Source organism: Miniopterus natalensis, chromosome 3 (genome assembly GCF_054644295.1).
Source record: "Miniopterus natalensis isolate mMinNat1 chromosome 3, mMinNat1.hap1, whole genome shotgun sequence".
Lineage (NCBI taxonomy): Eukaryota > Metazoa > Chordata > Mammalia > Chiroptera > Miniopteridae > Miniopterus > Miniopterus natalensis.
Window position 1 is genome coordinate 10,664,861 of NC_142083.1, and position 14,863 is coordinate 10,679,723.

The following is a 14,863-nucleotide window of genomic DNA, read 5'->3' on the forward strand; positions in this document are numbered from 1 at the left end:
GGCGATCCCAGCAGGCACCGTTTGGAAAGCGCGGCCCAGGTGGATAGGGTGTTAGCAGAGGCATCCAACCCTCCCCACTGTCCCCTGGGTCTCAGGAAAGGGTCTCTGAGAGCACAGAGCTTGGATTTTTGTGCTCTGAAGAATCAAAGTGCCGCAAATAGCCATCTCCTGGCTGTGGAGATAACCAAGCCCTGCCTGGCAGTGTGGGCAAGCTCTGCTGAGACTCTACAAAACCATAAAGAGAACCTTTATCTCAATCCAGGGTTAACTTCAAAGCCAATTTTTTTTTTTGATGTGTATGTTTTAAAGTTACTTTATCTTGAAGAGAAACACATACTGTCCATTGAATTGCAATTGTTGGAGCACGTAGGGGCCGTGCTTCACTGGTTCCAAGAAAAGATCTTCAGCATGAATTAGCAATATGCACACATCTGCCTGATTTTAGGCCGGGTGTCCAAGTTTACCCTCCATCATTTTTCCAATGGTCAACAGATAAGCTAGTGACAAGGTGAGTGATAGCACAACTGGGGTAGATCTACACAGTGGATTACTATGCAGAAGTAAAAAGGAGCAGAATATTGACGAACAAAACATCCAGGAATCTCAAATAATGCTGAGTGAAAGAAGGCAGACAAAAGTGGGCACATCCTGTATGACTCCAGTTATATAAAATTCTAGAAATGCCGACTAATCTCCTGCGACAGAAAGCAGGACAACAGCCACCTGTGGTTGGGGGTGATGCAAGTAAGAGCAGGAGGAACTCTTTGGCTTGACATGCACACACATGCACACACACATGCATGGACATACCTATTGTGGTGATGGTTTCACAGGTGTATATATGTCAACACATAACATGTGCAGTTTATTGCATGTCAATTATACCGCAATGGCGCTAAGAAAAAAGAGTGAGTACTATTACGGTGTATCCTTCTTGTTTCCTGAACTAATCTCTTTTACTCACTTCAGAGTTTCGTGGGGCACAGCTGACGTTCTGCTCTCAATGATCCCAGGAGGATTCCAAAGAGCAGTGATAAATGTCAGGGCAGTGGGCCTCTGGACCAGAGCGGGACCCCTGACACAGCTGGTCTGCTCCTCTAAGGAGGAGAACCCCACCCAGGCTACTCACAGGCTCTGGTTGAGCTCAGCGGGTTAAGAAAATATAAAGAGTGGGGTGAACTAGGGTTGTAGACATCCCTTGGTACTTTCATCCCTTCCTGACACCACCCTCCATATGAGACTCTCTAATCAGGTCGGATTTCCTGGACACCGATGGAGCTGCATTTATTAGTGGGTGGAGTTACTATTCTCTTTCTCTCAATTTTTTTCTTCTGTGCAGTTGAGTATGTAGAGCCAGGAGTCCTCCCCCCCACCCCCGCAGTTTGAGCTAATGAATCACTCCTTAAAAAATACCCCCTTACATAAACAGGAGCTCTCCCTCTCAATCGCTCCTGGCCGCCTGGCCTGCTCTAGTTCTCCATGGTTTTCATCGCTACCGTACATAACATACACTTACTAGTTTCTCTCATCCTCCTGTCTCCCACGACCCAAACTAGAGCACATGCAAGCATGAGGAAAGAGACCATTTTATGCACTGCTGCATTCCTAAAGTGTGGACATGGTAAGCAGTCAATAAATAAATAAATGAAGTATTCTCTTCTTTGCTAAGGCAGGAGCACTCAAAGTTTCCCTGATGCATTTCGTCCCCAATTTCTTCCTCTCCTTAGGACAATAGATGCACTCTTCTTAAATTCAGGCTTGATCTTTAAGGCAGAATAAAATATAGGGGCCGGTGGCCATGTGGTTCAGGACCAACATAGGACAGTGTGATAATGATGGCATCCACAGCTGGGAGCTCAGAGATCACCAGACACGGCCACTTCATTGTCAATTAACTTCTCATTAATACACTTCTCTAATCTCCAGTTCTATAGCATCTCCACCAAGTGTTATTTTATTTATTTATTTTTAAATATATCTTTATTGATTTCGGAGAGAGGAAGGGAGAGGGAGAGAGAGTTGAAACATCAATGATGAGAGAGTCATTGATTGGCTGCCTCCCACACACCCCCGACTGGGGATCGAACTTGCAACCCGGGCATGTGCCCTGACCGGGAATTGAACCATGGTCTCCTGGATCATAGGTCAATGCTCAACTGCTGAGCCACACCCAGCCGGGCAAGTGTTAAATTATTTTAAAGAATGAGAACAGACTGTTACACTTGATGTGTTTTGTTTTTGGGATTTTTTTGTTTGTTTTGTTTTTTGTTTTAATTTAGAAACAATCTCAAACTTACAGAAATTTGAAAGTGAAGTAGAAAAAAATTACATTTTGTGTTCTGAATCATTTGAGAGTATGTCGCCAACTAGATGGCCCACCCTCCAAGCACTGTAACGTGTGTCTCTAACAAACAAGGACGTTCTACAGAACCACATCACCATCGGGAAACCGGCAGGGATGCCAGAGGACCATGCAATCCTCTCTTCCCTTTCGAGTTGCACTAATTGTTCCAACACTGTCCTTTGTAACAAAGGATCCAATTCAGAATTGTGCTGCCTTTAGTTATCGTATCTCTTCGGTCTTCTTTCATCTGGAATAGCTTTTCAGTTTTCCTTTGACTTTCATGGCCTTCTGAAGAGAAAAAGCCAGTTTTTTGTAGATTCTCCCTCAGTTTCCCTTGGCCTGATGTTCCCTCACTCTGTGACTCAGGCTGTGTATTGTTAGCAGAGACTTCAGAGGTGACGCTGTCCTTCTCGTTGAGGCCTATCCGGTAGCACACAGTTTTGATTTTCTACCTTACTGGTTTTCTTGCCTTTTCCAGCCACTCTATGACTGGCCCATGATGACATAACGTACGATGTTATATTACATGTTGTGGGATAAAGGCTGCAGATGGAATTAAGGCTGCTGATCAGCTCACTTTAAGATGAGGAGACATCTATCCTGGTTGATCCTGGAGGCCCAGTGCAACCACAGGGGTCCTTATGAGTGGAAGGGAGGGAAGAGAGATAGCGACAGAGTGATATGACATAAAAGACTCAACTGGCCATTGCTGGCTTTGAAAATGGGGGAAGAGAGCCATGAGCCAAGGAATGGGGGCAGCCTCTAGAAGATGGAAAAGGCAAGAAAACGGATTCTCCCGGAGCCTCCAGAGAGAAATGCAGCTGTGCTAACATCTCCTCGATTTTAGCCCAGTGAGACCCAGCTCAGACCTCTGACCTCCAGAGCTGTAAGATAATACATTTGTGTTGTTTGAAGTTGCCAAGTTTATAGGACTTCATAATGGCAATCATAGGAAACCAATACATACCCCTTGAAGGGCCGTGGTGTGTATGTATCCAGTCTGAAGTTGTGCAGGCTCTCCCCCCAGGCCCGAGAGGACCGCCTTGCACTGGGTCACTGCTTTGACGTGGCTGCCCTGCCCTGGGCATGGGTGAGTGAGCTTTCATCCCCAGCCTCTCACTGAACACATGTGGTTCGCTGGAAAGCCAGGGGCCAAATTCCTCCTGAATGGAGTAAGGAGGCGTGTTTCAGTCCAGAGGTGCAAAATCTTGGCTGGATGATCGCAGGAAATTCTCAGGAAGCCTGGCAAGCTCCCTGGTTTGTGGCACTCTCTCAGTGATGTGAAGCTTAAGCCTCCGAAGGGACACCCCTCCCTGCGCCCCTCCCTGCTCAGGCGCCCTGCAGAAAGACGCACCTCCTGGGGCTGACTTACTCCCTCCACTCTCCCCAGTTTCCTGTCGGGTGAGTGGAGATGGGCTCGGAAAGGGTCGGTTATAAAGGCAGAAAGCACCGGAGAGACCTGCAGACTCAGAGTGCCTCGTATCACTGGGTCAGATCACCTTTTGTGCAGAGGAAGGGACTTGTCCAGGGTCAAACTAGCTGGTGAGCTCAGCCCGCGTCCCTCTGTGTGACTTGGCAAAGAGAGAAGTTCCCTATACATTTTTCAAGGGGGAGCCCTGGCCTGCCCCGGGGGACCCCAGCTCTGCAGCCTCGGTGGAGGGAGCGAAGTCAGGCGAAGTTCAGGGCTGGGAGGGGAGGGGAGGGGAGGCGGGCAGGGGGCAGCACTGAGCCGGGAGGGGCGCGGCGCTCGCCCCGCCCCCGCGCCGCAAACCTTCCTCGCGCGCCGGGCCTGGTGCGGGGCTGGCCGGGGCCTCGCTCCCGGAGTCCCGCCCAGGGTGGCTCTCGCGGGGCTCCCCTATTTGGCCGGCTCGCCCCGGCCCTGGGCGGGGCCGCAGGAGCGCGGGGGTGGGAGTCCCCGAGGAAGATGCGCGGAGCCGGCCGCCGGGCCGGGCCCCGGGAGGAGAGGGGTGGGGAGCGGGGGTGGGCTGCGCCCTCCCCTCCAGAGCCTTTCCACACCCCGCGCGAAACAAACGCTGTCAGCAGAAATCACTCCCCCTGTAGGAGGAGGGAGGGGAAATCAAGGTAACTAGCCCCTGGCTGCTTAAAAAAGCGGAGGGAGGTCTGCGCAGCTTGGCCGCCGCTCCCGCCCCGCTCCTGGACCATGCGCCCGGCGCCTCCCCGCAGGGCCGCCGGCGGGGACTCGGTTTCTTAAGCTGAGAGCCCAAACCTGGTGACTTTGCTTCTCCCCAACGACTGAATCATGCCATGTGCCCAGAGGAGCTGGCTCGCAAACCTGTCGGTGGTGGCTCAGCTCCTGAACTTTGGGGGCCTGTGCTATGCGCGGCACCCGCAGCCCGGCCGGGTGCGCTTCCCCGACGGCAGGCAAGGTTGGTGGCTTTTCTCTCTTTCCGTTTGGAAACCTAGAGGTAAATAAAACGTGTGAAAAGTTGGTGGCTCCCTCTTCCCTTCCCCCACTCGGCTGAACTCTGCGGAGCCTTTGGGCTGAGTTGTGAGGAAATCTGAGCTGGGAGCTCAGGAGCATAGGGGTTCTCAGAATCCAGGGTTTGCGGCGGTGGTTCCCTAATTCTCACTGAAAGGTGAGTGTCCTGTCTCTTTTCACTGATGCTGCTGCAGCCAGGACTCCAGAGGTAGCGGGTAACCCCCCCACCTCTCTCTTTTGTGTTCTCTGCAGCTGCCCTGGTTCAGTCCCCTGGTTTTCAGATTCTGAACCCAGAGAAGGATTTTTTTATTTTATTTTATAAAAGTTCCAGCTGGCTCCTGGCAGACATGGCAGCGTTTCTGGTGCTTTTTAAACTCTGCACAGGGAAGGGGGAAATGTGACTCCGGCCCCCTGCTGAGTGAGTTTGGTTGTGTTTTGGTTTCCTGGAAAGATTTAGGGCTGTGTTTTAAAAATAACAGTCATTTAGGAGAAAATTTACCACCGTAGGGGCTCACCTTTTCCTGTCCCACCTTCCTGATCACAGCCAGCTGTGTCCCTTTCTGAGTTTTTGTGAAGCTCCTAATGCCCTAGGAAGCACTGGGGCAGTTGTGATAGACCCTTTGTTGTTTTAATTATTTTTAAGCCTGATACCCTAGGAGGCTGGTACTGTTTTATTGGACTTGGAAGGGCCAGAGACTCTGCAGTTTGGTGGGGAGTTCACTGTGCCTCTGGGAGAAAACAGGAGAGTGTTCTCTGCACCAACAGTGCTAAGGCACCCTGTGTGTGTCCAGCCACTGACCACCCACAACAGCCTCCTGGGTGCAGGGGCCGTTGTTACTGTTTTACAGATGAGGCAGCTGAAGTGTGGAGAGTTTATGGGCCTAGCGAGTGGCGGAGTGAGGTTTTGAACCCAGGTCGCCTGACTCCAGAGGCTGGCTGGCCCCTTACCATCAAGCAGCATTGCCCAGCAGCAGTAATAGGACAACACACAGGCACAGAGCACTGGCTTAGCATCCATTAAGTCCTGTGTCTGCTGACTATGCTCAAGTCTTGGGAAGCTTCCATACTTCCTGACCCCCTTTGATCCCCAAAACCACTTGGGTGGCAAACATCACCAGCCCACCCTTCTTAGGCTTTCCACGCAGGGGTTTCTGCTTACATTGCTAAGTTCAAAACTGCTGGAGAGCTCACCTGCTGAGACTCAAGAGCCAGCAAAAGCCAGTTCCTTTGCTTTCCTTGGAAGCTGGAGCCGCAGCATTGGAGTTGGATGTCAGGCAGGGCCCAGATACAATCTCCCACCCCCAAGTTTAAAATAGCAGCGTTTGTTGTTCTTTGAAAAACAGCTCCTTTGTGAAAAATCTCTCTTCTGTGGCAGCACAAACAAAGCCTTCGAGCACTTCCCAGGGCATTTAGAGATGGCTTGGTTCAAAGACACATTCTCCTGGGCTGGCTTTCAGCACTGCCTGCTCTGCATCTTCGAAAGAGAATCCAGGGTAGTGTGGAGCAGACAGCCCAGGGCCTTGCTTTCTCTTCCTTAGAAAGTGGGAGGTGATGGTTTTCCCTGGTCACCTTTAGGGTTATGTACTGAGAGTGTTCCACATGGAAAAATAGCTGTGAAGTGCTCCAAGCTTATTAGCGATAAGTAGATATATTAGGATTTAAAAATAATTTCAGATTTTAAATGCCCTTTCACCAGAATATTTGTCTTCAATCCACATTTTATGCGAAGGAGAAATTTCTGAGCAGAGTTCCATTGAGGACTAAGTTGAGAGAGCAGACCAGTCAGAGAAGGAAATGTTGAGGCTTCCTGGGAATCTGATGACTTGGGTTTTTCTTCCACACAAGCTGCCTGCTGCTTCACATTGGCCAGTCCCTCTCAACTTCTCCTGGAACTCTGACAGCATTTTTGAGTTGCACCCACATTCTGCACATAAGTGCTTTAAATATCACATCTCCCAGCCTTCTTATTTTTACAGATGAGAATGGGTGGTCTAGGTGGCCAGTCTGTCAGTCAACATGTTCTCATCGAGTACCCGCCAATTGCTATTTCACCAGAGGGGTGAAAAGAGCCCCACAGTTGGAAATTCATTCAGAACCTAGGTAACTGTTAAGGCTCCTTGTAGGCCTAAGGGTCGAGCAAAGTCAGGATGTTAGACTGAGGAAGGAGTATGGAGATAAATCCAATCCTTTTTGGAACTAGAAACAGGCAGATTTGACAAACTCCACTCAGTAGACTTTCCACATCGCTCAGTTGTGCAGTGATGTCCACAGGGGTCCCAACCAAGGATCAGAACAATGGGAAATATTCATCTTGTACAAAACACTCTTCTGCAGCCAATGCTGTCCCCTTAGGTGTGTTATTCCCTGGGCTGTTTATAAGTCGTCAGTCACTTCTGTGACCTCTTTTGCTCCCGACAGTTCCATGAAATCAACAGAGCAGGCACTCGATCCCATGTTAGAGCCATGCTCTGGGCCGCACAGACTTGTGCAAGAGCCCTGGGAGTGTGGCCGTGTGTTTCAACACAAATGTTACAATCGTGCACTTATGCAGTCTGCAAAAAATAAATTCTGCAAGGAGAAAATGGTTTGGGGTATTTTCTTAATGTAAGCAGAGACTTCACGGTTTTGATATTTTATATATGTTAATAGTAATGAGCAATTATGCTCTGCAGGTTAATCATGGGGTTGGTGAGCAGATCCAGCCTCCTGTGGTGTATCTTATAACTTTGAGGGGACCAACACGATTCTCCACAACATTTCCACACATGGAGTTTCCTATAATAAAAATACAGAGGAAAGGCTACAACAATCTGTGGAAGATAATTATGAAAACAAACTTCCATTACAGGAATTGCCCTTTTCAGTAAGGAGTCTTAGAAATTCAATTGCTCTCTAAGATAGAAATAAATATGAAGAGTAATCATAGATTTAACCTAAAATTTATAAAGACCGGCAGGCGAATATTCTCTCACCTCTCTCCTTTCTTTCTAAGCAGAGGATAAGTGATCACTCGGTATTTTGTATTTTCAAAAGTGTTTGTGCCAATAGGCTTCACTTAGAGTTTCTCATGAAGTATCAGCATTTGTGGTTTCAAATTGAATTTTAAACACAGCAACTCACAGTATTCAGGGCTTTTAATTTATGTTCATAAACCGCAGGGCAGACCGTAATGTCGTTATAGTGCGTCTCAGCCTCCCCCCAGGCTTGAAGGCTGATGCCCAGTGGCAGACCCTAAAAAGCACTCAGGACTTAGCTCAGAGGGTGGTCTCTGGGGTCAGGTTGCCCAGCATGAGTCCTCGCCCCTCTTATTATTTTTAAAGAGGTGGGAGTGGAGGCTAAGGCAAGGGACACCATTAACAATACCCACCCCGCCTGGCCGGGCATGACTCAGCGGTTGAGCATCGACCTGGGATCCAGGTGATCAGGGTTCGATTCCCAGTCAGGGCATATGCCCGGGTTGCGGGCTCGATCAATGACTCTCTCATCATTGATGTTTCTATCTCTCTCTTTCCCTCTCCTTTCCTCTCTGAAATCAATAAAGATATATTTAAAAAAAAAAAAATACCCACCCCTTGGAACTGTGAGCATTAGACAAGACCAAGTTGCTATAGCCTTGATGCTGTGCTTGAACATAGAAATGGTAAAGCTGTTATTAGAGCTGTTATTATTTCCTGACATCTATTCCTCCATCCCTATCATATTCCCTCTGGACTCTGCTTTCCGTGGGCCAAGGTTATAGCCACCTAGTCTTCCAAACTAAACGCCTACTGAGGGGAAGCCAAGGTGAGTGGGGGCAGCTCACTCTCTCTGCTTGGAGGTTATATGTATTTATGGCCACAGAGATCACCAGTAGCCAAGTTTATGTCTTTAATACCAATAATAACTAGTGAGTGCTGATTGTCAGGCACTGTTCTAAATCTGTTACCTGTACTGATACACTGGATCCTCACACCACCCTAGGAGGTAGATACTGATATTATGCCCACAAGGCAACTGTAGTTGGACCATCAACATTAACCATACTCGGTCCACAGCCTCCTGTTTCCACCCACACCTGTGGGCTGACATGACTAAGCGGCCTCCTTTGCAGTAACATCAAGAGGCAAAGCCAGTCTTATCTCTCGTTATTGTCCCCGATAAAGAGGCAATTATTATTTCCATTTATTGATGAGCAAATTGAGGCCCTTAAAGAAGTCAAGCAGTTCTTTGCGTGTTAGGTCATCATTGCCAGGGGCAGTGCTATTACCTCTACTCTTACATTCTCTGCCGAGTGCAACTGCATATATGTACGTGAAGTACGGTGGCAAGAACATGATTTTGAAATAGGAAGCACGAGATTTTAATCTGAGCACTGTTGCATATTGGCTCTGTGCCCTCCCTTGGCCTCCGTTTCTTTATCTGTGAAATGGGGATAATACTCGGTATCATGGGGTTGTTGTGAGTATTGAATGAGGAGAGACTTATGGTACCTGGCTCATAGCAAGTGCTTGTTAAATGGCTACAGTAAGTGTTATCATTATATTATTGTATAGTCATCTTATGCTGGCTCTTTAAAAAACCTGTTAGGTTAAAAGTGACCTGGTCAAAAGCTGGAAATTTGCTTGCTCTTTTATTCTTTGGGAAATAGGTGCTTTAGTCTCTCATTTATACTTTCAAAAATTATGTTTAACTCTTTGAGTTGTATCTTCAGAGAGAGGCCCTATATGGGGCATAAAATCTGCTCCTGAGAGAGGGAATCTGCATCTGGACACTGGCCCCACACAAGGACCACTGCATGAATAAGTCTTTTCCTGCCTCTAACTCCCCTCCACTGCTCTAATCCTGGGAAGGCAGAGACATCACTACCAGTAGGAGAAGAGAAGAGAAACACAGGAGAATTACTAACGGAGGCCGGCTACGCCCACCTCACCCAGCCCGGCCGTTCCTCTCCTGGGGTCTGAGCTCGGAAGGGCAGATATTCCTTGGCGAGGGGGCGTGCAGAGGGCTAAGTCAGTTTGACTCCCAGCTCTTGGCATAGTAGCATCACTAATTTGTGCAGAACCCCTTTCTTGTTTTATTTATCTATGCATTTTTGTCCCCATTCCCCACTTTCATTTTTCCTCTAAAAAACCCACGATAATGGATTCCATATGTATTTTTTTGTGTGCATATGTCCTGGCAAACTTTGTAGTATTGTTTCTGTGTGCACACATTTTCCATGAATGTAAATGGCTCTGTATTAACTTGCTTCGTCTCATACTTTGCATCAAGCATTGTTTTGAAGATCTGCCCGTGTCTCTACGGGAGCCTGCTGTCTCTACCTGCTGCAGTTGGAAGCAATGGGCCTGGACAATTTACACCTGAAAGCCGAGATAATTTGTTAGCACCTAAGAATGAAACTCTGTGCTCTGTCCCAGATTTCATCCAAGGTGGAGATGAACCTCTCTACAAAGTGTGCTTGAAGGCAGTTGTCTGGGGGAGGAAGTCTTTGATCATGGTACCCCAGCAGGTTCAGTTCTTTTAATTAACCAGCTACAAACGTCTTCACTGCTCCATCGGTGCTGTGATGTGCAAGGTTCTGGCCTCCAAAGGGTGTGGGGATAAAGAGTATAGTAAACAAAAGGCATCGTAAAAGGAGGCCCTTCTGGGAGCTGCGGAAAGCAGGGACAGGGGGTTCAGAGGCGGCAGGCAGAGAGAGCTTCAACCGGGGACCTTAGGAGGGAGACAGGGAGGACTGGAGTTGGGACTTTAAAGCATAAACAGGAATAAATAGGATATTGATAGGGAGTGTGAACAACGTAGGAAGTAGCTGGGGAAGTGGCGAGGAAATAACACCAATCAGGAAGTGCTGGTGCAGCTGCAAGGTGGCAGGTGTCACTTTTCCCTTTCTGTCCCCCTTTCCTCCCTGCCTCCCTCCCTCCCTCCCTGCCTCCCTTCCTGTTCTTGTTTTTTTGTTTTTTTTCTGTCTCCAGCTGAAGACTAGTTTGCCTTGCCGAGTGTACTGGTTTGCTTTAAGTAGCCTGCAATCCAGAGTGACAGTCGCTCCCCAATCCTCAAACATGAAAGTGGGGACACAGCGGCAGATCCAGGGGTGAGGGAGCCGAAAGGCACCCGTGTGCCGTGTGTGCAGGGAATGAATGTTCCTGCTTTGCCCTGTTAAAGGGGCGATTTTCATACTTTGCGCTGATGCCTCGGCCCCTCATAGGTTCACTTACTCTTTTTTTGTGTATTTTGTAAAAATAAAAAAGAAACACCCAAGGTCCTGTAAGCACTCTGCTGCACGATCAACCATGTATGCTGTAACTGGTGTAAAGTTTGTCAGAATGTATATGGTGCATTTGCTGTGCTTTTGCATTTTTTCTTCAACCTGACCTAACAGGACACCCCCAAGGTGTTTAAACTCCTTAATAAACAGCGAAGTACTACTGTCTGTGGCAGGGAACTCTGGGCTTGGACTGTTCCTGCTTGTCGTGCTGACCTTGCCTTCTCCCTAAGAGTACTGCTCATGAATTAGTTCTCGCCTCAGTTTGTCTCTGGTCAAACATCTGCCATCCAGAGCTAGGCCTCAGCGTCAGCTTAGGTCACATGCCACCGAGGAAGGAGCCCCATGTCAGTTGTTCAGGGAATTTAATGTTGACAGCATTTGTATGGTGGAAAGGATCTCAAAACTTAAAGTCAACGGTGGGGTTTTGCAGCCAACAAGCTAAAATCTAAGTTCCAAACGGGAGTGCATTTGCCTTGATGCAGACCCAGCAGGGACCTCTGTTTTACCCTGTGTCTCCTTTTTTTCCAGAGCATTTCATCAAGGCCCTGCCAGAATACCACGTGGTGGCACCTGTGCGCGTGGATGCCCGAGGGCATTTTCTGTCCTATGGCCTGCACCATCCCTTTGGTGGCAGCAGGAGGAAGAGGGACGTGGAGAGCCCAGAGGACCGGGTGTACTACAGAATTTCCCACGACGGGGAGGACCTGTTTTTCAACCTGACGGTCAATCAGGGATTTCTTTCCAAAAGCTACATCGTGGAGAGAAGGTATGGGAACCTGTCCCACGTTAAGATGGAGGCGTCATCTGCCCCGCCCTGCCATCTCAGGGGCACAGTTCTGCAGCAAGGCACCGGCATGGGGACTGCGGCCCTGAGTTCCTGCCACGGACTGGTGAGTGCCTGGGTCCATCGCCTCCCTCCTCTGTCCCCAGGCCCCTAGCACCTTGACCTGCACACCCACTGCCGATGGGTTCACAGATGCATTCAACACGTGGGAACTGAGCACTTACCATGGACATGGTCCTGGCCTCTAAATGAGTTTAAGAGAAAGTTCAGAAAATTAAAAGTCAATAAATCTGGGTGGAACAGAGAGTAAGGGTTCTAAAGTCGCAGGTGATTGCAGCCTGTAGCTGGGGATGGAGACCAGGTGCTCTCAATTGCTCTCAGGCTTGCAAATAGAATAATGGGGCCTTTTCCATTTCAAATGGCCCCTTGTGAACAGTGAGAACCACCCTATGGGCATTTTCAGATTCAGATTTCAGTTTCATACTAAATTCAGGAGCTCAAAGAAGAAAACATTGACTAATGGAATTATGTGGCAGTAGCCAAGGTGATGGAAAATGTTTAGAGCCAAATCATTGAGTGATTTTGCCAGAAGAACCAATCCACTGGGATTATTTGGGTTTGGGAGCCTTTTACACATGATTGGACAATTAATGGATGTTTATAAAAAAGGGCACCAAGACGGAAGGTGATTTGACTATGGGTGGTGGGCACACAATGCAACATACAGATCATGTGTCATAGACATGTAAACTTGCAACCTACATGACCCTATTCACCATTGTCACCCCAGTAAGTTTAATTGAAAAAGACACCAAAAGCCGAATGAGTTTCTTTCCTTTTTGTGAGCACACAAGCTGGCTGGCTTCAAGTTGATTTGCTCATGTGTCATAATTCACCAGGGCTCACCTGGTCAAAAGGATAATGTTGGCTGGTGTCTGATTTTTCCTGATCTCCAAGTTACTTACTTTGCCTTTCACCCAGGGTTGACCCCACACTCAGGTTCACAGGATGGCAGGCGTAGGATAAGCTGGCTCTAAGCCTCCCACCTCTGAGTGACATCTGGGAGGCTTTCTGAGGAAGGAAACTGCCATGTGCGACAGGACATCTGCTTCTCATTTCTATGGCTCAGAGCTGGCATAGTTTTTGCTTCAGATGTGGTCACCCTAATGCTGGGGCTGTGTTCTCTTCGAGTTGTCTCTAATTTGAAGTTCATTTAGTCTCTGTTGGAGGAGACTCAGATGGTTGCAAACTGAAGACCCAGGAAGGTCACCCATGACAAGCCGTGGGATGACCACCTTCCTGCATTTAATATCCTCTTACCTGGCTCTGGCTCTGTCCCCTGGAGGTTCCTTTCAGTTTGAGTTAGCCCATGTCTCCAGCTTAGCAGCTCTCCCCCTGTCCATCTCAATCATTTTCATTACCGTTTTCCCTCAACAGTTTTATAACTTTGAAGTTATGGAATTTATTTCTTTAAAAAAAATTGATTAAAAAAAATTTTAAATGTCCAGTTGCTCCAGCACCATTTTTAAAGACGGCTACTTTTTTTTTTCAGTTGCTTCTGCACTTGTCAAAAGTCACTTGGGCATAATTTTGTGTCTGTTTCTGAGTTTTCTATCCTACTCCACCAACAGAATCTTCATTATTATTGCTTGAAATCAGGTAGACTGATGCCTTCCATTTTCTTCTTTTCCAAAAGCTGGGTTAACAATTCTAGTTCCTTTGCCTTTCTATATACATTTTAGAATAATATGACAAAAATCTTACTGGGATTTTGATAGGGGTTGCATTAACCTATATATTAATTTTGTGGCCGGGCGGGGAGAGAGATTGACATTTGCTATGTTTAGTCTTCCAATCCATGGACATGGTAAGTCTCTTCCAATTCTGCCCATGAGACCCATGTAGGTTGGCTGGTGGAACTGAAAGGTCCATGCAGCTTGGTCTTCCCTCCTTCCCAAGGTGATAATCATATAGTCTCTTAAGGAAAAATGACAAATCCCACTCTGATGGCATTTCTCACAGGAAATATCCCAGTGAACAGTGAGAACCACCACATGGACTTTTCCATATTCAGATTTCACACTCATACTAAGTACAGCAGCACAAAGAAGCAAATATCAACTAATAGAACAAATGGAAGGTATGCTCCAAAAGGAACTTCAATCTTCCTTCTCTTAGGATGCAGGACACTCTACAACTTTAGACTAGCTTTCTAGCCTTTAACCAGCAAGGTATCAGTTTTTGCTAGGATATGCTGTTAGAGTCATTTTTAACTCTTTAAATTGTGTTAGGTTCTAATTTTCAGAAATGCAAGGATTAAGTGTTCTCTGTGTTTTGCTGTATAAATGCTACAAATGAGATCAGTGATATTTAGAAATCTGTGCCGCATGATGGCTCCCCTGTTGGGAAGGATGTGTGTGCTATACCACATGACCCCTTCAGCTCTTGGCCTGGATGGAAAGCCCTACTGGTTTATATTACTGACAATCCAAGAATGTAACAGTCTCTGCCCTCATGTCCTTGAGCTCTGGCTGCAGCCTGGGGTGTGTGGCTCAGGAATGGAATCCCTGGCAGAGCCCCGTGGGAAAACTTTCCCAGCGTGGCTTCTCGCCTGGGCTTCCCGATCCCAGGAAACAGTGGAGTCGAGGGATATCTGTGTGTCAGGGTTTGTTGTTCCTCACCCAGGGGAGGGAAAGAAATGCTCTGTGTATCTCCTAACTCTGCTCCCAGGCGGAAGAATTTGCCCTGACCCCTGACCTTTGGGGATTACTGGGTAAGACCCATGTTTACTTGGACTTGAGACTAAAGCAGGGCCTGCGGCTGGTGGGAGTGCCTCCCTCACTATTACTGCTTTGTGTTACAGGCTCATAAACACCACTAGGTCCCCCCCTCCCCCCGTTTTCATCTTTCTGCTTACTTTTCAGTTCATTGGGTTCATTTTGTGAGTTCCCAGCGTGATAGATTGGAAGTGAGAGAGAACTGAGGAACCTATACTTTGAGAAGCAGCATTTCTTTCTTTTGCTGGAGCTTGAGTTAGGGGCCTTCCCTATG

At 47.7% G+C, this 14,863-nt stretch overlaps 1 protein-coding gene across 2 annotated transcripts in view; it reads left to right on the forward strand.

Annotated features, from left to right (window-relative positions):
* Positions 1 to 4,494: 4,494 nt before the first annotated feature.
* Positions 4,495 to 14,863, forward strand: part of ADAMTS12 (ADAM metallopeptidase with thrombospondin type 1 motif 12) — a 175,861-nt gene continuing 165,492 nt past the window's right edge. For both annotated transcript variants that reach the window (XM_016224373.2, XM_087815315.1), the window contains exons 1-2: positions 4,495 to 4,731; positions 11,557 to 11,918. In XM_016224373.2, the coding sequence (XP_016079859.2) occupies positions 4,605 to 4,731; positions 11,557 to 11,918 (489 nt within the window). In that variant the 5' untranslated portion in view covers positions 4,495 to 4,604. The remainder of the gene's footprint in view (positions 4,732 to 11,556; positions 11,919 to 14,863) is intronic.